Source organism: Toxorhynchites rutilus, chromosome 3 (genome assembly GCF_029784135.1).
Source record: "Toxorhynchites rutilus septentrionalis strain SRP chromosome 3, ASM2978413v1, whole genome shotgun sequence".
NCBI classification, from domain to species: Eukaryota; Metazoa; Arthropoda; class Insecta; order Diptera; family Culicidae; genus Toxorhynchites; species Toxorhynchites rutilus.
The window spans coordinates 321,247,325-321,274,591 of record NC_073746.1 but is presented as its reverse complement, the minus strand read 5'-3'; the positions used below and the strand labels follow the sequence as shown (position 1 = coordinate 321,274,591).

At 38.9% G+C, this 27,267-nt stretch overlaps 1 protein-coding gene across 1 annotated transcript in view; it reads left to right on the top strand.

Annotated features, from left to right (window-relative positions):
- The window catches only part of LOC129774849 (lachesin-like), a 181,998-nt gene that overhangs the window by 139,144 nt on the left and 15,587 nt on the right, over window positions 1-27,267 (top strand). The window contains exons 3-6 of the mRNA XM_055778865.1: window positions 15,243-15,370; window positions 15,450-15,657; window positions 15,753-15,923; window positions 17,172-17,300. Of these exons, the coding sequence (XP_055634840.1) occupies window positions 15,243-15,370; window positions 15,450-15,657; window positions 15,753-15,923; window positions 17,172-17,300 (636 nt within the window). The remainder of the gene's footprint in view (window positions 1-15,242; window positions 15,371-15,449; window positions 15,658-15,752; window positions 15,924-17,171; window positions 17,301-27,267) is intronic.

Genomic DNA, 27,267 nt, shown 5'->3' with positions numbered 1-27,267 from the left:
AATTCAGTTAATTCGTCCGATAATAAAATTTTGTCTAGATAGAAAAAAAATAGAAAATGATTTTATTTAATTGATCGTCAGACAAAATATACCAATTGAACAGCATTAAAGCCAATATTCTTACCCTTGTCACGACTCTGTTCCATATTTTTGATGATGAACGAATTCGCGTTATGCAGCACATTGAATTCATTAGACAATGTTGTCTTTTTAGTACCCATTTCGAACCTTTGAATGTTGTCCAATTTATTTTTAGCGTTGAAGGTTTTCGTGTATTTAAACTCATTTTGGGCAGTGAATGTTTTCGAAGTGAAACAAACGATTTTGATATTTGATAAACAATAGATTCATTTTTAAATTTATTGCAAATTTAATGCAATTTTATTTCTTTGCTCTAGCCCAGAATTCTTGTACAATTTTTCGATGATTTTTTTCAATAAGCTTTCCCCATCTTTTATGGTTTGAGTGAAGTGGAATTGAAAATTGTCGCAATAGAGGATGTTATGTAAATAGAAGCGATAATGTATCGTTATAGGGAGAGATCGTTTTAAAGAAATGTCGCAATAAAGAAAAGAAATTTCTATTCGATTTTGAAGGGACCTTTGGACATGCCGTTATAGAGAGATTTGACTGTATTTTTTATTTCCTGAAAACATTGAAAAGTCATAACTTAAAAACGAACCACCCTGTTATTAAATCATATAATAATCGATTCTGTATAAAACAGGGTTTCTATATAATCAGGTGGTAACCCGATGGTAAGTTGCTGGCAGAACGTAAAAACCGAGTAGTTATAATTTAATTCAACCAATCATACTCCTACCAGCGAGCGATCACCATCATCTTGGAGTGTCGACAGAGTGTCATGTTAATGAATGAAATCGTGATGTGATTTTATTCGCAACTTCAAATCCAAAGTGGATCTCGATGAAATGATCGGTTTTCACGCCGTCTGGCAGAGAGAACTTGTGTATTTTTGCATCACACGCACATATTGTTTGTTGTTTTTAGGCGTGGTCAAATGTAGATTGAAATGGTTACCATTAAGCGGTTTTAGAGTTTTGTTCATTAGAAACGTGGTATAATGGATGTGATGAAGCAATTATATTATCGCCTGCGACAGTGTGTATGTCAACCGGATAAAGTGCGTTGCGATAGCTGTTATAGCTATAGTACCAAGAAGAACAAAATATACTTGCGATCAGTAGCGTAGCGCACGAGGGGCGATCTGAGTACATATCTATTTTAATGTGCTCGGATGATGCCAATATCACAGCTATCAGTGAGGTTTGAAAACTATAAAAGTGCCTCCATCGCAGCTGTCGCAACTGTCAATAGGGTTCAAAACCAATCAAACCGCCTACATCTTAGTTGTTTTGGTGCTCGAGATGCTGGCATCTGTCTATGAGAGGGCTGGTTGACGCCATGATAAGTATATTATATTGTTTCGAAAAGTCTTCAAGATTTTTGATGGACGTCACTCATCAGCTCTTGTGAACGGTTCGGGTTCAACAAGGCATACATTTGTTGTTACATGCTACGAATAATAACACAAGCTAGAACGGAAGATCTTTGTTTCGGTTAGTACTTCATGGTACACAAGCCGGCAAACTAGAACGTCATTCCTTCCTTCCGGTGGCTCTTTTCGGTGACATTAAACCTAAACCTTTCTATTAAAGAGTTATTTCTTAAATAGTATAACAGTATACATGTTCATCAAGCGAATCGAACAAAATAATTTAGTGATCCTACGTCAAAAGGTCTGTTGGACTTACAACCCGTTACATTTTTTATAAAGTTATCTGTAGTTACGAGTCGTGTGCCGACCAGCATGACCATCATGGAATCCGGGTGCATGTCTTTCTGTTAAATGTTGTAGAATTTTTCAAACTGTGTTTTCCAGTTGTTGCTAGACTAGGGCAATTAAATCTTTACCTGTGCATTTGACCATATATTGTATTTTGAAGACAGGGCTCTCTGCCCTGTATCCTCTAGCATTCAGCGTATGTTTTGACGTAGAACTACGTTTTTCATTAAGGGTTATGCTATACATTACAATCCCCTGGTGTGTAAACTGTTTAAATTGATGGAAACTAGAAGCATTTCCATTTTCTCATACATTTCCCGCGTAACTTTTAAAATGTCCTATGTAACATTTACGTTAACTCGAGAAAAACGAATCTGAAGATCAGAACATTGTTCCGCGAATCGTTTTAAAAGGAATCGATCTTTATCACTACTTTCACCACTAGCAGTTAATAATATCTCTGTAAAACCTATCGTAACTGTTGTTCCCTGATTCTAGTTTGAAGCTCAAGCCTCGTAGGGGAAAAATGTTATATTGTACGTTTTGACTGACCAAGTTCGTACGTTGGACAAATTACGTTGCACGGCAAGCATTTGAAAATAACTACTGAAAAACAATCCAAATACCTGCGCTTCGTGCGAAAGCAGTTCATAATTGTTACCATTCGTTAAATTGCATTAAAAACGATAATAACATCCGAAAGAAATAAAAACTCAAAACGACTGAAGTACAACTTCGTGTTGTTTTGAATTCTCTGTTATTTCGGACATATCGGGTGTCGGAGGAAAGTGACGTCCAAAGTAACAGTCGAGTGCTTCAAATTCGAATCTGTACATTGGGCATCATTTTATCTGTGATTAAATGGTGAGAGAATAGACGATTGTTTTTGCAACACATTCAACGATTGAATACTAGTATTGTGTATTTATTAACTTGATTTGATTACATTTGTTACATAGAAGCTTTTCAAAAGTTCTGTAATTACTTCTGTAATTAAGATAGCCAATTATCGTTCACCTTAACATTGAAATATAGATTTTTCCTTAAAATAAGTCATTATTGAAATATCAAAAATATTTTTTTAAACTGTAATCGAGACTGTAATTAATAGGGTCTATACATAATCGGGTTCGAATTGTATTGCAATTTGAGTTCTACCTGATGGCAACTCGCTCGCAGGAACAGAACGTAAAAGCCGAGTAGTTCAAATTTCATTCAACCAATCTTACTCCTACCAGCGAGCGGTCATCATCATCTTGGAGTGTCGAGAGAGTGCCATGTTAATGAATGAAATTGTGGTGTGATTTTTTTCGCAACCTAAAATCCAAGGTGGAACTCGATGAAACGGTCGGTTTTCATGCTGTCTGGCGAAGATAGCTTCTGTATTTCTGCATCACATATTGTTTGTTGTTCTTAGGCGCTGTCAATTTTTTTAGCTATGAAGTTATTTCAAGCAAAACAACAACTAGATGATATTACCCCAATGCCCTGGAAAAAAGGTAATGAAGATTGTGGAATTTCGAGCCACATAGCATGCGCTGCCCTAGCTATTTCTCAAATCGTGACGCGAATGTTTGTGTTTATATTTGATTGCCAACCACATTCATGTGAAAATGCAGTTTTCAGTAATTGTTTTATCAATTAAAAGGATTTCATTGGAGTTCCCGCTAATTATGAGTATAATGTGGCAGCGTGTAGTATTTGTGAAATTACGTCGGAAAGGAGGCGGATAAAAGTGATATTTTTGTGTGCCATTTTCACTCCCCCACGTTCATAGAAACAAACAATATTAAATCATTCTAACGAACCCGTGTTGATAATTTTAAAGTTCTGAGTGTCGGTGTGTATAATGTGAGAAAATAGTCTTCAATTAACCAGCATTTCACTGAAAATGTTACTGCTTTCGAGGATTAACCATACGACTGTTCTATAGTACTTTTTATCGCATAAATAATAGAAATAAGTCACAATACAGGGTCTTTCAGATAAAACGCTCACGCAACAAATTTTGATAACTTCTACAAAAGTGAACCGATTTTTATTGCTAAAAAACGAAAATAAAGCTTACTTTAGCACATTTTCAATGTGACCACCCCTTTTTTCGATAACGCGTTTTAAACGGTGAACAAAATTTTTCATGCACAACTCTAACATTACGACTTCGATGCTGTCAAAAATCCGAGTTATTTCTTCTCTAAGTTCCTCCAAATTGTGTGGCTTATTAACATAGCAACGGTTCTTCACGTACCCTAGGGTGGCAGCGAAAATGGTCATGTCAAATTTCAAAAACCGACCATGTACATTTTGTTTATTGGCTCAAACAAATGATCTGTGCAAAGTTTCAGCTCGATCGGATATGATTTAGGGGTGCCTCAAAGCACTCAAAGTTTTGATTTTTTGATCCTCGAAAATCTTCCAAAGGGAATTTGAAATATCGTTTTTTTTTCGATGCCAAAATGACTTTAAAATGCATGAAACGTCGAGATCTGGTGTCATCTCGAAAAAAAAATTTGGCCGAAAATCGACCTTTTGGGACCTGAGAGGCAATGAAGGTATGAAAAAAAAATTATCGAATTTAAAGAACCGGCCATGAACATTTTATTTATAAAAAAAGGTCGATTTTCGGCCAAATTTTTTTTTCGAGATGACACCAGATCTCGACGTTTCATGCATTTTTAAGTCATTTCGCATCGAAAAAAAAAATTTTTGATTTCACCAATTTCCTTTACTCCAATTTTACTTTACTTGGAAGATTTTCGAGGATCAAAAAATCAAAACTTTGAGCTTTGAGGCACCCCTAAATCATATCCGATCGAGAAACTTTGCACAGATCATTTTTTGGGCCAAATAAACAAAATGCACATGGTCGGTTTTTGGAATTCGATTATGAAATTTTTCCCATACATCCATTGCTATCCTAACGTACCCCCAGAGGAAGTAATCGACGACGAGAAATGTTGAAATTCTTACCATAAGTGGAGAAAGTTTCATTAAGGCTTCGGTCGCTCGAGTAATACGATTTCACTAAAAATACACGTTCTTGTAAATTGTACATCGTGACACTAAAAACCATCCGACCAGACTGAACGAGTAGCCGAATGTTATCGTCCAGAAGTAGGGAATGCAGTATTACCATCGACGAAGCGAAAAAAAAATGTTATAAGGTGCTATTCGATTTTTTTGCGTGAGTGCTTAATTTGAAAGACCCTGTATAACAAAAAATCACAAATTTGTCCGTGTTTCCGAACACAACACTGCACGCTATTTAATGTGCGAGTAATTTTTGTGTACGATACAAAACAATCAGGCTCACATCTGTATATGTCAAACCACGTTGAACGATACATGCATACGTGATACATTTGAGAGAGAAAAACGAATTCTTTGTGGGGGAGTCGCTTCAATATGCATTGAAGTCCATTTGACGGAGAAGAATGAAATGCGAAAGTCGAGTCGTAGAGTGAGATAGTAACTAAACTATCGACTGACTATTGAGTCATGTTGACGGAGAAACTGCAGGAAGAAGCCAAAACTCATTTCCATTTTTTACGAAAGCGAATTCCTTCATAGTCCGCTGACTATATTCAGTTGTCTATGACTTTACCGAGCCCTGGAGAGAGCACAGATTGCGTGTGCCAATAGACGACGATTACGCGGGATTTTTTTTTAATATGATTGACATTTTTCAGTTAGTTTCATAAAATATCTCATGATGAAAATATGGAAAATATAGATCGATTGTGCCCAAAACGATTGATGCAAAAACTCGTTCATCCATCAGGGAATGACTGAATAATAAGCGCATAGAATTGAAATTTTTAGCGACGCCACAGATTTCCCGTTTTTCAATTAGCAATCCCAATATATCTCCGAAAGACGTAATCCTTCGTTAAAACATTAAGAAATTTATATACAGCTATATATATATTTTTTTTATAATTGCTAAGATTACCGCAGCGTATTCCAGGTTTCTGAAGCCTCCAGCCGACATGCCACAATCTCCTGTTTCGCATCTATAATCTACTTTCCGTTTAGCAAAACACACAAACTGACGTATGACGAAGGAGCAGCAATCCTATCCAATAATTTTCATCCCTGCAGACAAAGAATCGTTTTCGTCATCGTTGTTTGCCTCTCTCCCAGGGAGATGCGATCCAACCCAAACTGAGGAGAGAGAGAAAGAGAATCACTGATAGCACACAATCATTGAATTATATATTTAAATGTAGATTTATTGCCAATTTCGCATTCAAAACAATAATGCTCTCTGGCTAGGAGCAGCTTGGTTCGGTTCGGGGCCCGGCTCCTACGGTTTCGATCCGCTTTTGTGCTCTTGTGTAGCTTCTTCCTGAGCAACGGGAACTGTTCCCTCGGGGGTTGGTCCTACTTACTCTTCACATATTGCTCTCGATTGTCCTTGGTGTAACGTTTTAAGGCAAGGATGGAATTTGGAATGGGATTTTTCGCAAGCAAGCAGTCTCTTTTTCCATCTCACTGTCTGTTGTTGCTTTGGCTTCCATGCGCTCGCCCTCCGTTTGCCCACAGATACGCACCGACAGGACTGAGACAGTGAAATTGTGGAAGGAAGCCGGGTATATATCATTCCGGATTAGTCTTTATTTGTTTTGGGGATAAGTGCCGCCCCGACGCCCTGCGCTCGCCACCGCTGGAACTCATTCCTTCATCCATCGTCAGCATAGTCATCCATATGGATGCGCAGAGTGTGGCACTTTGGTGTGATTTGTTTTTCATATGTATTTCCCCCCAACTAATGGCTTTGTACTGAATAATGGAACAAATTTGTGTGATTCATTGCGAGGAGGTGAAAATCGCGATTGGCATCGCAATAAAAACAGTCCTGAATCGTCCCAAAACTCCTCTGCACAAGACTTACTTCGTTGGAATAATCTCAGGTGAGCATCGATAATACTTGATAATTGAAGAATCATACGAAGAAACCCTCCCACGTACAATCTGCCACTGAGACAATCATTTTGCGAAGCTTTTACCGCCATACGGCAGCTTTCGCACTTATCAGCTTTCACATCAAAGCCATCCTACACGATCCCTCCAATTTGCTCAATCGGTGTGAAGTTTGCTCATTTGAATTTGCCCAACAACCACACAGCATAATACCCCCTAGCGCTCCGGTGCTCCATTATCTGTCGTCCCGAGCGACAGCTTAAAAGTCACATTCAGCTCGCAACTTAAACACAACCGCACATTTATTTGATAAAAGTGTGCAATTCAAATTATAATAATAAACATAACACTCACATCCGCACATTCTCTCACCCACGCATTCACTCTAATGGCATACGGCGCGCTGTATTCCATCTGACAGAGCCTAAGCAAAAGGAATGTGGGAGAACGACGTTTAAATCATCCGGAGGGCCATCCACTCATACCCCACATCCACACACAAACACGCGTGAGCATCGCATTCACTCTGTTATCGCCTTGCAAGCCCGTGTGTAAGCCTGTTCCGTCGCAAATCGCTCCCAAATGAACCCAACCCCACCCACACTCGGTTAATGAGCAAGTTTAGATCCATTTCAACTTTTCGCACTTTTTGCGCGCGCGAGAGATCTTTCGCCATCCGACAATAGCTAGCTTTGCGGTGGGGTCCTGTTTGTTTTTTGAGCGGTTGTCTACTAGACTAAAAGCATTTTCCACTTATGCAAATCAGGCAGCGAGAGCATTAACCGCCGACGCCGCCGCCATCGCGCTTATCCGCCTACCCCAAACCATGCCATCGCAACCAGTTTTCGTTTGAAGGCCTGGCGTGGGGCGGTTGACGCATGGCTGGCACTTAATTCGTGGGAAGGGGGCGCTTCCGGGAGCAACCGGGATGACTGGCGGATCCGTAGGGGGTGACTGAAATTGCTTACTTATGCTCCGCACTCTTGACATGCCAATGGACGGGGTTCATTGGAGAGCGCGTTTGCTTGGTGACAACAAAAAAGGCGAGAGTAATTTAGACTGAAATTGTCGCCGTTTTGACACATCCTAAACAATGTCGAGCGTATTCAATTTAATGAAGTATCGCGGATCTTCACAGCGAGGCGTGGTAAATTTAGCTTGGCGTGGAAAACCTTTCCGATTTAATGTGTTATACCTAATCACATTTGATTAAGCTTTGCGGGTGAAATTTTTGGCAGATTTTCCATGCGTTGTATTAGAATGGAAAGTAATTCTATTCAATTATCAGCTCGTGTATGTCAATTACTTGTTTTTTCAAAATTGAAATTTAGGTTAAGATATTTTTAATTCATTATTTATGAGAGAGAGTATAAGTCGGAAAAAATTTCTTTGACGAAAAATTATCCGGCAAGAACGGGAATCGAACCCGAATCCCCGGCATGATAATGTGGGAAGCTAATCACTCGGCCACGGGAGCTTGTGAACAGATTGTGCGAATTCTTCAACATTAATAAAGTTCTATACAAATATCAATACGGTTTCAGACGAGGCTGTAGTACGACAACAGCAGTCACTGAGTGCCATATTTGCCAGGAAACATCTGCTTGATGCGCCCTCTTAACCTCAGAGAAAGGAACCAGAGGAATGACAAATATTTTGTTTTCTTCTCATTCTTCTTACGCTTTTGTATCATGAAAATTCAAATCGGACAATTTTAATCTGCGATTTGATGTTTGACGTAGGACTACGTCTAACAGGAATATATGGGGGAAAATGAAAATCTGAACACTGATCATTTAGGAAATAATGAAAGATGTACCAGGTCAGTCCACATCATCGCCTTCAGCAGCTTCGGCCCGATGCAAACAATTATTTTGCTTTTTTTCTGAAGTGACTTGACCAAAATTCAAACAAATGAAAATAAAGAAATATTTAAATATTTTTGACATCCTTTCGTGTAGTCCTACGTCTCTCTGGTTATGTCCCCGGCATTACCCATCTTTTCATGTTTTGATCGGATAGTTTCGATTAGTGTTTACCTTTTGCGATCCGGTGCAATTTCATTTGATTTGGTACAGCGAGGATGAGGCGCCAGGTGAGCCGATGTGGCAGGAGCAAAAAAATCTTACCCTAACATATAATTCCACCGGTTCCAGTTGATTTATTGCTGCAAGCTCAGTGGAACGATTTTTGCAATGTTAACGATGATTGGATACCCTTCAATGCAATGCGAATATGCAGCGTATGTGGAATACATAAAATAAATGTTAATCCCCCAACATTGATATCTCCCAGGTGCATTTTGAGGGAAGTATTTTTGTCTCCGATGGAAATAATAACAGGTTGACAAAAATGGATGCAGTACCAACTGTGTCTGCATTTTTAATAGACGGTGATCACGATTCGGATGAAGATGAGAATTATCCTACCAGTCTCCCGCCGTCTTTGCCGTTATATTTCTGTCCATCGCTGGAGGACCATTCTTATGAAAATTTCCTATTTGACATGCAAGTCGCTTATCAAGACAGTAGTATCACTTGGACCTTCAGTTGACCGATAGTGAAAGTTAACCAATCAGTCTACATAAATTATGCACTCACTTTTCCCTCACATCGTTTGAGCGGTAGTGAATTGTCTTGCTCAAGACTCATTGTACCCCTCATAAGTTCTCGAAAGACGTAATCTTACGTTGATCGCACTTGTTCGAAGAAATTACAAAAATAATGTATTTGATCGCAGTATTTGATAAACTTTTTCGTCTCAAAGCAATTTGGAGTTCTGAAAAGAACTGGATTTGATGTGCTGAAAATACGACAAAATCTCTCGTGTTGTGCGTGGTGTGTGGCGACGGTAGTTTTTATTCGAAGCCGCCGCTGATTTCTAGGGCTTCGGCGTTTTCGGCTTCTGTGCAGTGATTTTTGAGGATTTATTTGACTTTTGCTTCCAGGCAGCCACATCAAAGCAGGAGCAGCTTTCTTCTTGTTGGTCGCCTTCTTCACAGCAGCAATTTTGTTTTTTTTTGCAGCGGTTACTTTTTTTTTCTACCCGGTAGCAGCGGCACATTACTTGTCAGCAGCGATGACATTTTTCGGATTTTTCTCGGCGGATGTCTTCTATGCCCTGCTATCATTTCCGGAAACGGTAGCCTTTTTCGATGCTGGCGCTTTCTTGGTCGCCTTACCAGTACCATTTTTCTCTCCAGTGGACTCCTTTTTGGATTCAGGGAGGAGCTTGGCCAAGTATCCTTCGTTTGCACAAACAGGCGCTTGGTAGTGACTCCTTTCATCAGCGTTTTTTGATGAAAGAAGTTAGCTTAACCACATCAATCTTGAGTCTCCAGTTGTACGAAGGTGCGGTATCTACTATTGAACATGGCCTCAGGATGACGCGTCTAGGATCTCCAGGGCTTCATCTTCATGCCTCAATTCTCTGCGATCCATGAGTGCTACCGTTCGTTGAATTCTAGTCCATGGGATGATCCGGGATTTACGTACAGAACATTTGTTCCTCAAAACCAGAGATTCTCTGTCGAAAATGTCGAGCTAAGCATCCCTAGTGTTGGAACCGATTAATGCCATTGGTATTTCACCGTCTAATTCTAGACGAAACGGAGCAATGAATGAAAATGCTGTGGCATAACCGCAGTGTCGCATCGTAAAACCTTCCATTGGGTGAACCATTTTAACTTTATTCACTACCTCTATTACATCTTGAGATGTTCAGAAGCTATCCAGATAATCGTTCACGTAGTGCTTGTGGATTATGGCCTCACCAGCACGAATAAATTTGATGGACAGTTCTTTGGCGTTTTGGTTTTTTACGTACTGGGCAGACACTAAAGAACAACTCGACCCGAACGTTGCCACGTCCATGATGTAGACTTACGAATAGTCTGAGGGTCTAAGAGACCACAAACTGTTGAAATAAGTAGTCCGGATACTCACTCTTCTGGCTACAGGCCGTTACCGACCCAGCGCCGAATCTAGAATTCGTTTCCAAACCCATCGTTCCTGGGCTGCGACATTCCAACCGCCCCTAACACCCGCAGATCGGGCATCCTCGTCGACAACACATATCCGACGAGTGTGGGGTCTGCCTCGAAGTCAACGGCCTCTATCTCGATCCCTGTCGAATAACGTCTTCGCTGGTCCGCCATCTGCGGTACGTGCCAACCTCACCGATGTTATACAGCGCGAATTTTGTGCGGAGCTGCATGCTACGGGCCTTCAGTTGGCTACGCAATCCGTACGCCGCCCCTTCAATGGTACGGACACGAGCAGTCCCTCTTTTCAGTCTGGATATGACCACAGATTCCACCGGAGCTTAATCCCGATTTTCACTAGGATTCGGATGATACCACGGGAAGGTTGAGATAGAAATTGTTGCACAGAGGTGAATGGTCGAAGTGGAGTCTCGAGTTGCACTTAACCAACGTTTATCAACCAAAGTAGTCCGAATGCCGGGTTTTTAATTGGTGGAAAGTTTCCGTCGAGTCTCCAGAGACTGTCACTGCCAGTTTTCAGAATTGGCATAAAACTTTTGGAAGTGGCGTCAAATGATCCGTTTCTTCCAGAATTGAACGAGATATAACCCACTTCAGCGGCTGCATCCTAACTGTTATAGATCCGACGTGTAGATAACAGATACATTAGAGAGGCTTTGTCAGATCCAGTTTCGTTCTGGCATCTCTAAACGACGAACGATCATCGAATAACTGTCCGGGAATTTGGTTCGTTCGCTTTTTACAAAACCCAGTGTCAATGTGAAATCCGTCTTGGGTGCGGCGTTTTAAGTCCTGCAGAATTCGAATCGTCCGCTTATCCTCTTCTGACTCGATTTTGTTATTCGACGTACTGACCGGAGTCCTCCATCACGAAGTAATCGCGCATCTGCTCGTTCATGTCCTTCTCTTTATTTATTTCATTTTGATTTTGGTTCGGCCCTCCTGGCGTTGTCGGTCAATTGAAGCGCAAAAGCTTTCTTTCGGCCTGAAATTCTCAACTTGTCAGTAATCGAGTATTCCAGTAGCGTCTACGAGGAACCTCCATCGATGAAGGCAAACACCACCAGTGAAACATGCTTCCTAGAGAGAACTATCGGTAATATCCTGAAGGGAGGTCACGTGATTTCTGCAAGTGACATACGGCTTACGGAAACAACAATATTTTCGGAAGAATACAATTGGAGGAGCATATGATGTTTTAAACAAGGTTTTTGTGGTCATGTCGTGGTTTGTGGATTATTAAGACATGATTTTCACAGTTCTTTTTGCTGGGCTAACTTCTACCGCTTGTCAACACACACAGTTGGCATAAGTCACCAGGTTTTCTATCTAACACAGCTTTTATATACATCTCAGTCCAGCAGCATCGATTCTGGGAACTTCTCCATCATCATAACCCGATTCGAAAGGTGATTTTTCTGGTGGGCTGTTACGAGGTGACCCACGAGATTCTGCATCGAAGTTCCGAAATCGAGTCGGCGATGCCTAGGCACCGACACGCGATGAGTTTCGTCGAGTGGCAAATAAATAAGTTACTCGGACTGGCTATAGAGTACCCGCAGGATCTGTGTGACGTGCATTGATCTTGATGGCAGAAGTAACAGATTCATAATCGACACTGCACTTTTTTGTTGTCATCCCGATTTTTACATTCAATGAGCCTAAACATAACAGAAAATGTCATGACTCTTAAATACTGCTAAGCATTTGTATAATATATATGGTACAGCAATATAAGATTAATACGAGCGAGCGAAACAAAAGACAAATAAGCTTTCCGCATACTTTGCCACATACACGGCCCAGTCCGAAATAGATATTGCTCTCCTTCATGTTCTACTTTTTACTCTTAGAAAACACTCCCCAACTTCATTTTATAATCAGGTGGAATATTAACACGCATTTACTCAACAGCATCATTAGCTGTGAGGATAGCGTGGTCGTGCAAAACAGCCTTGCATTGCCTTGGTTCGATCCCCGTTGACGTCGTTTGAACTTTTTTTGTGCAATCCCAAAAAAGATGAAAAAAGAAAGAGATGTCTGCTTCCATACATACAAACATTTTAAAGCGTTGGGGGACAGATTATTTTATTTACCCATTTGACGCTTCAGGGCACGAAATGGCATGGTTTCTGCCGAAAATAAAATGCTTTCTGACAACGCTAGTTTGGGTGTGAAGCTCTAGAGTCACCGATCGACGGACTGTGTTCTTCGATTTATCTGCACTCAAAGACTCATGGTTTCTTTGGAGTCTTTATCAGGATCTTCAGGAACTTTACATGTGTGGGAATGGATATTGTCGAAGTGTTTATGGTTTTCTCCTACTAAATTTCCTTCCGTTTGTCTAGCAGCTGCTTGTTTATCCATCCAATTCGATATCTTCTGCTTAAAAACCGGAATTGATCCTCCTCTATAGACTGACCAACCATTTTGAACGGGACAGTACCATTTTCGACCCTTTTTGATTGATATTTCTTTCTTTGTCATAAAAAAGTGCTACAAAAATTCAACTTATCTTCCGCCATGAATTCTATCTATGATTATTATGGGCCTCGGCACAAAACTGGATTTCCTTGAGTTTGAAACCTTATACCCTAATGGAAAGAAATTCATAATTTAAAATTTTTGAAAAATCTGATTTTTTAGGGTTTTAGGGTTTTTTTTCTAGAAGCAAGATAGCAAATAACTAAAAGGGGAACCAGCCATATATTTTACCAATACATTGCTTCAAAAAGATCCGAAATCGGTCAAGAATTTGAACCACATGGCATTATTTATGCTTAAGTGTTTACTTAAGCGATAGAACATTTATCCGAGGTGTCTGCTCTGCCTCCTGCTGATATGTTTTGTTGGCGTTGTTGATAACATATATACTTTTTTTGAATTCATCGCCTATGTTTTTGAGTGAATGATTATTGAACAATGTTGTATAAGTTATCAAATTAGAAAATTAGGTAATTTTTCTGAATTCCTATATGGTTCATTATAAGAGCCATAGTGTAAAACAACGAAGTTTTCCTTCTTTTGCGCCATACCGATAGGCTTGGAAATGAAAAATCGAGATAATACTCAAAGTGCGTCTATTAAAACGTCCATTAAAACATAATTTTTATTTAAATGTACCTGTTTTTGATATGTGATTTTTTCGGAATTTTAGAGCGCATAATTTTTTAATAATTTGAAATTTTGAAATTATTAATTTAAGTACAACGTTTTAGCCATAGCCCTTATAGTTAACCATATAGTGATTCAGGAAAGTTACCTTATTTTGTAATTTGCAACAATATTTGCCAAAGCGCTGGTGATCAGGTTTTGGGATATTTTTACGAATACATGAAAACAATACAATAATTGACTTCAGGAAAATGAAAAAAAAAACAAAACAATATTTAAAAAATATTAGATATTTTCGTACCACGCAGTTTTCGAAATATTCTGAAAAATAGATCACCAATATCAGAAAAACACATACATACACAAGTAAACATACATATTTAAGTATGAATTTAACCTGCAATGGGTCTCAAAATCCTGAAAAAAAATCAAAATTTAGAAATACATTTTTTTTGATAATATTTCTCGATACACCATAGTAAGATGCACTTTCAGTATTTTTTTTAGTAATTTTTATCTAGCAGCTATCGATAATGTCATGCAAAACATTGAAAAGTATGTTTTTTACAATAGATCCTATGGTGAACCTCATAAGGGTTCATGGTCAAAATTTCGTATTTTATACCCTATACAATGTTTTCATAGAGCGGGTGATTTGGTTTGGGGGGCACTTTTTAATTCCAGGCCTTTCAGATAGCATTGAAACAATTAAAGATACACATTTTATACTGAATTTCGAAAGATTTGTTTTTTCTTAGATTCTGATATAGACCAATGACAATAATTATCCGAGATCCCCATCTATTCCGATGGCTCATTCCTCGATAAAGCGCCCTTGATCACCCGACGCATAAGACTTGACCGGAGATGTTGTAATCCTTGCTGACAATGAAGGGAATGATCATTCTTTTCTCAGATGAAGAACTCAATAAGCATTTCATAACAGCTTTCCACGTGTCTTATTCGGGCCAGGGCTACTGTAATAAAATCTGAGTTTTTGGTCTCAAAAAATCTTTCAACACGAGAAAACAGTACTACACATCACATATAAATGTCAAAATGACTCTCATTCAGACTGATTCGGATTCTATATGAATAAAATTGGTGAGTTGGGAAAAGATATTATTGAGATCGAGCTATAACTTATATTGGATCGTTATTTTGAAAAACCTGTATGAAAACCAAAAAAATCTGTAATCTGCATCTACAGATTCTTGGTTTCAAAAAGTCTAAAAAATCTGTATAAATACAAATTATTCTGTAGATATGGTAACCCTGATTCGGACATCAATTTGATGCAGAAGCTTGGTCAATTTCACATTCATAAACTACCACTCGTCTCCATGGAACGAAGATTATTTCTAATTCCGATTGTTATTTATCTGTTCTCCGCAGGTAGCACCGACACCCGGAGCGAGCAGGAACCAAAGCCGAGCTTCGCCAGTCCAATCGAAAATGTGACAGTTCCTATCGGTAGAGAAGCTACGTTAAGTTGTGCTGTACAAAACTTAGGTGCCTATAAGGTAAGTCCGTCGAAAACTCATTCAGTTGAAAGGAAAAAAAAAATTAAAATTCATTCCCCAAAACAAAACACACAAAAAGGTTGGATGGATGCGTGCTTCCGATCAGACAGTACTTGCCCTGCAGGGCCGGGTTGTGACACACAATTCTCGCTACAGCGTTACCCAGGAGGAGTCCAATGTGTGGCGGCTCAAAATACGAAACGTGCGCGAGTCGGATCGCGGCTGCTACATGTGTCAAATCAACGCCACTCCGCTCCAGAAGCAAGTGGGCTGTGTCGATGTGCAGTGTAAGTGCTGCTCCCTCCATTTGCGTTGTTTTGCCGCGTTAGAAGTGTCAAAAGCGTCCCTTTTTTTCTCGTTTTCCATTTTCCCCTTCGAACAGTGCCACCGGACATATCGGACGAACAGTCCTCATCGGATACGACGATACGCGAGGGCGGCAACGTGACATTCTTCTGCAAGGCCACCGGTCATCCAACGCCGAAGGTTACCTGGCGACGGGACGATGGAAGTCCGCTCTATCTGCAGCGCAACGGGTCGGACGTGCGAAAAGGTGGGTAGCCCTTAACCACGATAATCATCCATCACTCAATTCTGCGGTTCCGACGTGCGGATGCCAGGAGAGAAAATTGCCTGCGGGAGATCCGCTTCGGTCTATTGTCTGTTCATTGGAGGGAGGAGGATAGTGGCGGATGGCGGGGAAGAAATTAATTTAGCGAGATTAATGATCCGGTGGAGTTTATCCTGGTGAATAAATATTGCCAGTGGAGCTTGAAGTGCTCCAAATATGCTCATTAAATGTGCTTTGTGGTGATTAAATCCTCCAGATGAACGGCCGGTGATAGCTTCCTCTCTTTCACAGGTATTCATGAAAACGAATCGAAATGAATCCTACATCCTTTCACACGATACGCCTCGCGTTTCGAGTTATTCGAGAAGATTGAACATGAATTCCGTAGGTATCTGTCTTGTTTCATTTCGATGAATACTCCGGAAATGGATAAGACACACTCGGGAGTGATTCCTGACAGTATCTTCTTTGATGACGGCGCTTCCGGCTTCATGTGGAGACGATAGATACCCGAAGGGCAACGATTGATTAATGTTTTTCTTTCTTTTCGAGACACCACTTTTACTCTGCTATTGGTCAAGTGGCGGATAATCCTCCCAATTTATGCTCTAAGGCGATTGCTTGCTTATAATGAAATCAATGACCCTTTTGTTCGTAATCATCGATTGGATCGCAATCGTCTGCCTCTACACTTCTCAATTATTCGAGTCTACAATGGCGCTTGCTGAGCTCTTTCACTTCCGCATAATCCTGACATAAAGCTGTTTATTGCATCTGTCATCTTAAAGATGCTTATTTTTCAATAAGTTGATAAATTTACGACTCAATCTTCGACTCCCCGTTGTCTTTGTGGCTCAAACTCAACAAGTGGTGGTGTCAATAAATGTAATAATTTTTCGCATAAATGGTGCGAGTGAAAGACATTAATTCGGCTTTGCTGAGTACCGCTTCATGGAGGTGGCGAAGCTTCCTGGAAGGTGCTGCAGCACACGTACATATGTCTTCTCTTGTGGGTGGGTGGGTGATTGTATATGGATGTGTAAGTGTGTTGGTTTTTTTCTTCCCTGCGTTGGCGTATCTCACGTATAATTTATTGCAGGGCAATTTCCTGGCATCCGACGCGTAGCGTGGCAATTCATCACGCTGAATTCTATTAACTTTAACTCGCTCCTTTGTTGTCTAATGCTTTTTTTTTTCTCTGTCTCTTTTTTCCCATCCCACGATAACCAGTTGATACCCATGTCGGAAACTTTCTGAATTTATCAAACGTAGATAGAAGACAAATGGGTGCCTACTTGTGCATCGCATCCAACGAGGTGCCGCCCGCCGTCAGCAAGCGAGTCTATCTCAACGTGCACTGTGAGTATCTGTGGCCATGAATCGATCTGTGGTTTTTGGGAAGGAAACTGGTTGTTTTGGTTTTCGGGATGACGACGGCGTTCGGATGAGTTTTTCATTTGATCTATATTTTAACCTACAGTGCAAATGTAGTGCTGAATTTGTAACGTACTGTGCTGTGATTTACCGATGACAGTTGATACTATTTCACAACGCACTAGAACTATATAAATTCACTCAGCAATTTGATGATTGTCGAAATGCTGTACATTAGTGATAAATGAGTGCATTGTACGCATTATTTTTAAGTTACAAGTGCCTATATCCTACTTTCCCACTTTTGAACTGATATAAAAAAAATTATCGGGAAACGGGAATCTTCATGTTTATAAAACTTTTCTAGGCATTGAAAACATTGGGCCTGATCACGAACATCACTGTCACAAACGCTTTCACGTCACTTACACTTCAATTAATCTTTTTGTGTCTATCATCATTGTCACGGACAGTTGCGTGTAAAAATAAACTCCGTGAAGCGAAAGAGTTCATTCCCGTTTATAAGAGACGTGTCAGTTGCATAGTTTCGGGCGTTTGAACGTTATGTCGGTTGCATAATTTCGGACGTTTGAACGTTATGTAGGTAAAATTAATAAGTGTATGAGATAATATTCCATTTAATTGAACGTATGTTTTAGAATGATAAGTTTGCGATTATACCTCGATGATTCGGTAACTATTCCAACTATTCCAACTATTGCCAACTATTGCCAACTATTCGAACTCATTTCATGAATCATTTGCTTGGTGCGTTAGTTTGCTGAACCAAACGCTGGTTCAGAGATGAGGAGAAATACTTGGTTGCTCTTAAATGATGTAGTTGTTGAACATATGGGAATGTAGTGTTATTTCCTCTTTTTATACTTCTTCTTCTTCTTTGTTTTTAAGAGGCTTTAAACTTTGTAGTTCATTCGCCTCTAAATCCTCTTTTTATAAATTACTCTAGAGATAAAGCATGATTATCATGAGCTTAATGATCGATATCTCGCATACTCTTGTACTCAGCTTTGTCTTTTTTGTTTGAATAGTGAGAAGTACTTAGTATAGGCCAACGTTAAAATATTTTTTTAAGAACCGTTTCTACAACTTTGATGAATAATAATATCTTCTATATCTCACAATAAACCCGAATTTATCCATCTCATGATCAGTATAATCTAAGCTACTCCCATATCGAATTCTGAAGTTTAATCCTCTTATCCTTTTCATTCTCGTGTAATTTGATATACGGGACATGAGGTTTGATATAATTATTAAAACAGAAACTGGTCAGTAGCGTCGGTCAGAAGCATAATTTTCATATGAAACATCTGATGAGTTTCAAGGAATTTTCCAAAAGCAGAAAATGAAAATGATTCAGATTTTCTTTAGACGGATATCAAAATTATGGAGAATAATTTAAAAATTATTAATTTAAAAGTTTTCCAATGATAGTATTATTATTTCCTTTTTATTTCCGTTGAAAGTATGGCTTCAATATCGTTGAAAATATCTTTTACGTAAAAAAAACAGGAAGTGGGTTATATCTATGGTACCGTTCCAACCGTCGTTGAGTGCTGACCGGTTTCACCAGCGCTCCAGTATATTTTTAAGTAACTTTTTTTTTATTAGTAATCAATCTTACTTTTTTACGACGTGACCCGCGCGCTCCACTTTATTTATTTACATTTTTTTTATCGACGCGAGTGTAATGAAGTGCGGAATAGTGAATTGTGCGCTCAGCGACAATCGCTTTTTGTGGCGTTGCTATGGAACCTGCAACCGCCAATTTCACGCCGCCTGTGTGGGAGCGCAACGAAATCATGAAGAAATTTTGCGATCCTTCATGCTGCCTCTATGTCAGGACTGCCAAGAAGAATTCATAACTAACCTTCGCATGAAGTCGCTTGTGAAGCCACTAAAATCAATCAACGAAAACATTGGCATGACACTCGAAGCCAATCATAAATTACTAAACAACTTCAAATCGCTCAGTGCAACACACGATGAAACCCTCTCGAACATAGAAGAAATGCTGCAAGATATAAAAAAGAGCGTCTCGCAAGTCTTCAGCAACACAAAAACCAGCACTGCGGAAATCAAAAATGCCATAACATCGCTATTAGAAATAGCCCCAACGGACAACAGCGCAGCAGTAGAATCAGCAGCGAAATTAGCGGCATCAGTCGCAGTTGCAGAAATGGAAATAAAACATTCAACAACAACAAACTCCATCGACCTTCTGCCCCAATTATTCGAGTCCCTAAAAACTGACTTGACAGACTCGCACATCACACTGGCGTGCGAAGTAAAAACACAAATGGAAGAAATGGCAAGTGCTTTGTCTTCCTCTAGTGTCTCCCATACTATCAAGCCAACTGTAAGCTTAGAAGAGGAACTATCTGAAAGCCGCGCATCCATCAAAATAGTTCATACGAAGGAAGACCACACTTCTCCAGGATGGCGCCGCTTTGACCATAAATGGCATTGGAAACCGGACTGGTCGGAATTCGATGCCAAACAACGAATTCGTAGGCTTCAAGAAAAAGCAGCCGACAAAGCAAAACTCAACAGAAAGCGAAGAAAGCAAACTGCACGTAACAACAGCCAGCACATTCGCAACAATGCGAATAACAAAAATCAACACAGACGCGCCGATAAATCGGATAAGGAACTGCTGGCCTCAGCAAAAGTGCAGTTTGCTGGCCCACCATCAAATACCGACCATCCAATTGCTGACCTCTCGGTCCCGAAATACATCAATTTCAGGAAGGGCGAAACAATCAACCCGTACCGAGCAGAAAATCAGCCGCATTACAACAGCACCCAATCAACGTCAAACGCAAATTCCACTCCGCTAACACTTGTGGAATCGAATTCAGCACCTGGAGAAGGCTCTCCTCTTCTGGACCCAATGCGACCTCCTATAATAAGAATTACGGAGCAATCTGCTGCCGGCGACAGACGCTTTTTGAAGGCACGCCTACGGGACTCGAAAATAATGGACACAGTGAGGACGTATCTGTCCTTCCTCCACGACCAAACAACGGCTGTTTGTATTCGTGGAATTACAAGAACTAGTGCATCAGTAATGCTCGCAGCTGAAGGTCTACCAACAGACACAAACCTTTTGCGTGAAATTTTCCTGGAAATACACGAAGAGCTGGGAGTTTCACGCATTGACGCCTTGGCAGACCTCACATCACACCGAGCATTCCTGTCCAGTGAACACACGCAACGGCTACAACATGCTAGGGAAGCATCTACAAAGTTCTACAGTCCGCTAAATTTTCAACGACGTTGACGCGCCCCTTAGAGGGAAATAGTAGTCGAAAAAATCAAAATAGTAAAGTAAGTAGAATTAATCTTTCAAAAACTTCTCCGCCTTCTCAACAGAATGCGACTGAAATTTTGATATACTGTCAAAACTTCAATCGCATGAAAAGCCCAGCAAAAATGAAGGAAATTCATCAAAATCTTTTACCGGCTTCTTTCAATGTAATTCTTGCAACTGAAACTAGCTGGGACGAAAGCGTAAGAAGCGAAGAAGTTTTTGGAAATAATTTTAACGTATTCCGGCACGACCGCAACTTATCGTTATCTCAGAAGAAGTCTGGAGGAGGGGTCCTCATTGCCATTAATGCAAATTTCACTTCTGAGGAACTTATAACCGAAAAACATAAAGAATTTGAGCATGTATGGGCAAAATTATCTATAGCTGGCGAAGTACACATATTTGCTTCTGTGTATTTCCCACCCGAACATGCAAATAAAAAGTCGTATGAATTATTTTTTCAGACGGCAAATCGAATTGCAGAAACACTAGAACCAGAAGTGAAATTGCATATCTATGGCGACTTCAATCAAAATAAAGTAGACTTCATTCCCGATAATGATAATGAATGCATTCTACTCCCAGTCGTCGGGGAAAATGAAACCCTACAATATATATTTGACGAAATTGCACATCTCGGTCTTAACCAAATAAATCATGTAAAAAATTTCCAAAAATATTATCTAGACCTATTATTCACTAACATCACCGACGACTTTTGTGTGAATGAGTCCATGACTCCTCTTTGGAAAAATGAAAAATTTCACACAGCAATTGAATACTCAATCTTTATACATAATAGACAATTGCCCATCGACTGGGAGTATGAAGAAGTACCGGAATATAACAAGACGAACTTTGAAGCAATCAAATGTAGCCTACAAGCCATAGAATGGCAAACTTTATTAAACAGCGAACGAGATGTCAACTTAACTGTACATATTCTTCACGAAATTCTGAATAACATAATATCAGAATTTGTGCCGAAGAAAAGAAGACGAAGATATTCAACCAGCAAATATCCTATTTGGTTTAACGTTCAAATAAGAAATCTAAAGAATAAAAAACAAAAAGCACATAAAAAATACAAAATAGACAAAAGTCATCAAAATTTGCTTGAATATCAAAATATTTCCCAAAAATTAAATTTTGCAATTAAAAGTGCACACGAAGAGTACAATAGAAAGGTCGAAACTGAAGTCAAATCATGCCCGAAGAAATTCTTTAATTACGTAAAGTCTAAGCTCAAAAGCAATAACTTCCCATCGCAGATGCATCTCGATGAGGATGTGAGGAATTCTTCGAACGAAATTAGTAATCTCTTTGCAAATTTCTTTCAGGAAGTATATACCACATTTTCCGAAGAAAATCGCGATCGGAACTACTTTTCATTTTTACCGGATTATCCAAATGACATATCGGTAAACTATCTTTCACAACCGGAAATATGCCATGCACTAAAAAAATTAGACGGAACAAAAGGACCAGGACCTGACGGAATAGCACCTATATTCCTAAAGAACCTGGCTGAGGAACTCACCCTTCCCTTACATTGCATTTTCAATATGTCACTACAAACTGGAATATTCCCAGAAAAATGGAAACAATCTTTTTTGGTACCTATCTTTAAATCAGGCGCTAAATCTGACGTACGTAATTATCGTGGAATTGCCATTATCTCTTGCATTCCTAAACTATTCGAAGCAATAGTCAACGAAAAAGTCTTCCAACAAGTAAAGAATAGAATTACGTGTATGCAACATGGCTTCTTCAAAGGCCGTTCAACTGCAACTAATCTGTTGGCTTTTGTGACTTTTATTTTGAATGCAATGGAAAATGGCAAACACGTAGAAACTCTTTACACTGACTTCAGTAAAGCATTTGACCGCATCGACATTCCATTACTACTCTTCAAATTGCAGAAAATAGGAATGAAACAAAGACTCCTAAACTGGCTCAATTCTTATCTAACAAACCGTGAACAAATTGTTCATTTTCAAAATTCTCTTTCAAATCCAGTAAAAGTCACATCGGGAGTCCCACAAGGCTCTCATCTTGGTCCTCTTCTTTTCATTCTGTACGTTAATGACATCTCCTTCGTTCTCAAGCGTATCAATGTACTTGTGTATGCCGACGACATGAAGCTTTTCGCGGAAATTGGAAATGAAAACGACATCGAAGCATTTCGAAACGAAATACATGTATTCCATACTTGGTGTGATAAAAATCTACTAACACTGAATGTGAAAAAGTGCAACTCTATAACATTTAGCAGAAAAAAACATGTACCAAATATTGTAATATGTCTTGGAAATCAAAATGTAGAAAAATGTGAAATAGTTAGAGATCTAGGCGTCGTCCTGGACTGTAAACTCACATTCATAGAACACTACAACTCTGTAATAAATAAGGCGAATAGTGTGTTAAGTTTTGTCAAACGCTTCTCACATAACTTCCAGGACCCATACACAATAAAGCTTTTATATATTACATATGTAAGGCCTATTCTGGAATACTGTAACATCGTTTGGAACCCGTATATGGTCGTACATGAAGAACGCATTGAGTCAGTCCAGAAACAGTTTCTTCTATTTGCACTTCGTAAACTCAACTGGACCTCATTTCCACTTCCTTCATATGAAGCACGTTGCATGCTCATAAACATCCAAACACTAAAAGAACGCCGTGAATTTGCAATGCTTTCTTTTGTTAATGACCTAATTTCGCAACGAGTACAGTCAGCTGAATTACTAGAAAAACTAAATTTCTATGTACCTGGGCGTCAACTAAGAACGCGAAATTTGTTTCTAACCAAAACATCCAGAACAAATTATGCAAATAACGCCCCTATCAATCGCATGATGCGTATATACAATCAGCACTGCGAAATAATTGACACAACAATGAATAAAAAACAGCTAAAAAGAAACATGTACTGCAAAAATAATATTTAACCTAAGAAAACATTGTAACATTAGTGTATAAGTGTGTAGTCTACATTTGTTTGACGAAATGAATAAATAAATTAATATGGAAATAAATAACCGCAAGGGTGACGTAGGACTATCGTTGATTTAGAGATCATTTGTGCGAAGTTGGATCTAAATCCATTCTGAATGAATGAATAAATGAATATTTGGGGGACTTCAAAAACGAGAGCGTTACGTTGGAGGCACAAGGTTTTATGCATCCAATATAGGATACGAAAAACCTTGTTCTGAAGAATAATCTTCAGAAGCTAACCTGCTAACTGTACTTGATTGACAAATCACAAACCCAAATGTAATATATGGATATTTTATGGATAGAAAACATTAAAATAAACTCTTTCGCTGGAATGTAATTTTCAATTCCAAGGGGAACTGGCAGATTATTTTCCAGCAACGATTAGATATTTCCACATTTTCCTCGATACTGGAAGCCCACCAGTGGTTAATACTAACTCGATAACCACCTTTTAATAGTACTTGATTGAAAAATATTTGGTCACAGTGTTACATGGATAGAAAACATTCAAATAAACTCTTTCACATGAATATATTTTGAAAATTCCCAAAGGAACTGGCAGATTATTTTCCAGCAATGATTAGATCTTTCCGGAACTTTCTCGATGCTGAATGGCATCCTAACGGAAAGAGTTCTGCGCGTGTATGTGTCGATCCTTCGCCGTCCACCTCCTCCAGCACGTTAGGCAACGATGTTGTCTTGTCAATGTCCTCACGAAAAATGAATGTGTCTCACCACCAGAATATCGCTTAAGTATGCTTTTTCTGTGTGATTGAATCGAGAGAAGGTGTGGTTTACGATGGCAATTTGGAAGGCAAACTAGAGGGGAATGAACTCTCTGAGCTCGGAACTTTCGGCGACTGAGCAATAATCGATTGCGGGCGCATACAATATTGGATACGGAAATATCCTACTGATGGGGAAGAATAATCTTCTAAAGCTATCCTGTTAATTGCGATTGATTGAAAAACCACAAAACCAAATGTATTTGATCACAGTGTTACATGGAAAGAAAACATTCAAATAAACTCTTTAACATGAATATATTTTGAAAATTCCCAAAGGAACTGGCAGATTATTTTCAGTAACGATTACATATTTCCACATTTTCCTCGATACTGGAAGCCCACCAGTGGTTAATGCCAACTCGATAACCACCTGTTAATAGCCGCGCGTGTATGTGTGTGTAGCGATGTCTTCCCAGGGAACCGTTTGTGGCATCACTCTCCTCCTGATAGATCCCTTCTGGCCTAGGGTGCACAAACAGGCTCTTGGTGACACCGTTCATCCGCGCTTTCATGATAAATAAAGAGCTTCACCGCAACAGCGACAACATGCTCCAATCGCTGTTCAATTAGAACTGAGTGGATTTCCGAGCGCCACTCGCTTATATATCGATTGGTGATTTCAATAGCCTGTTTTGAAAGCAATTTTAAGACTATTGAAACAAGTTTTTGGATCAAAAAGTAACAAGTATATAACGCGTAGACATTTTATCTTTCGAATGAAGTGTTTATCATACTATTTCGTTCAGTTGTTTAGGAGCTATTAACGCTCAAAATCTCGGTCTCCGGCGTAACGCTTTCGTTTTCGAAACTTTGATTTTACACCCCGGTATAGAAATGAAAGACGTAGTCCTACGTCAAAAAGATCAATGGCCTTATTCGAGGTAACTATCGTCCTGATTGGGGTCTTGGTCTCGGGAATTCCGAAACTTCGAATTTTTGTATGTTAACAATCATTTTTAGCCACAAATTATGATTTCTGATGTGATTTAAATCAAAAAAGCTCATTATAAATCTCCTTCTAAATGTATCCATTCTCGAGATATTTAAAAAAATATTTTTAATTTATTGTCTTTTTTATAGTAAATATTCCCTTTTAATATGTTTGTCGTGTTATACCGTCATGTTCATGAAATTTTATGAATTTGCTTATGATTTCCAACAACTTTTCCAAATACATCATTATGGTAAAAATATATGGAGTTACGTTGAAAAACATTTGAAGACATGTGGGTTAACACAAAACGTAGCGATATTAAAAAATCTTTTTTTATCTTAACACAAACTTTTAACATATTATTCGTGTTACACAATCAAAACACGAACAGTAGAACTGAAATCCCAACAACAAATACACTTTGTTGATTCAACCGGACGTTATGGGTACAAATATAATTTACTTGTTTACGTTATGCCTAGATTATACCTGAAGTCAGGTATCTCTAAGCTACCTCTGTACAGGTATATAAAGTCAGGTACCTTTAAGGTACCTCTATAATGTATATAAAGTTACTCATATTCAAACATCGTTCATCAGTCGACCAATCTTCCTTATAGAGTGAATAACAGTTTACCACAATGGACTACAAATATTTTTTTTCCGTGTTGTAGACCGTTTCCGAAAAACGGTAAGAAATGTTCATCAGAAAAACGTTTCTTAACCGTGTCAATGATTCGAGAAACTTAAGTCAATGGGATGCAATATCCTTTTAGATACATCTTTAAAAATTTGCGGATCATGTCGTTTATCTGTATACTCTTCCAAACCAAAGCAGTGTAATACTGAGGAGCAGATCAGTACAGCAGTAGGAAAGAAGAAGTACCATCAATAGTTTCAGTCGTTGCAGCATCTTCGCAAGATTCCCGAAACAGCAATATACCAGAGTATTCCCGAGCGTACAACATTGAGCTATTCAACAAGGGAATCGCCGGTATTAACGTTTCACGAATAATGACGAAAAGTCTTGGACAGGCTAGTTACCCCGAACAAAAATTCAAAGAAATTTCTAAAGGTATTAAAAGAAATATATTTTCCTTTTCACATGAAGAAGACGAAGAGTCGAACTTTAAACAAAAGGCAAAAGAGTTTGATGAGAAATTTGACCACACAGAGACAACAAGATCAGAAAAAGTTAGAATTTTAACAGTTTTGCCTAAGTCTTGGTCCGTGCGAAAAATGGAAGAAGAATTTGGCGTTAATAAATATATGGCAATTCAAGCCAAAAAACTGGCAAATAAAAAAGGTGTATTGTCGACACCACATAGCAAATATGGACCAAGTTTAAGTGAAGATGTTAAAAATCATGTTTCGGAATTTTATAACGACGACGATATCAGTCGATCATTACCTGGAGAAAGAGACTATGTTTCTGTAGATGGGAAGCGTCAACACATCCAAAAAAGGTTATTAATAACATCATTACGGGAAACTTTGAACAGATTTAAGGAACTTAATCCAAATTGCAAAATTGGATTTAGCTCTTTTGCATCAATGCGTCCGAAGCGTTGCAAATTCAGGAAATCATAACGTTTGTGTTTGTACATTCCATAAAAATGCAAATCTTATGCTACATAGTCTCAAAAAATATTCCTTTAACATTGAATGCAAAGAATATATGGAAAAAATACTATGTAACATATTAAATAGATTAAAATACTGTTACTTTCGTGAATGTAAAAAATGCCCAACAATGGACGAGTTTGGAAACTGGTTTCTAGATGCGCTTAAGGAACGCAATTTATTTGAAATCACTTATGCACAATGAATTTCTACTGATCGATGCGACATAGAAACTCTTGTTAAACCGGTGGAAGAATTTGTTTCGTA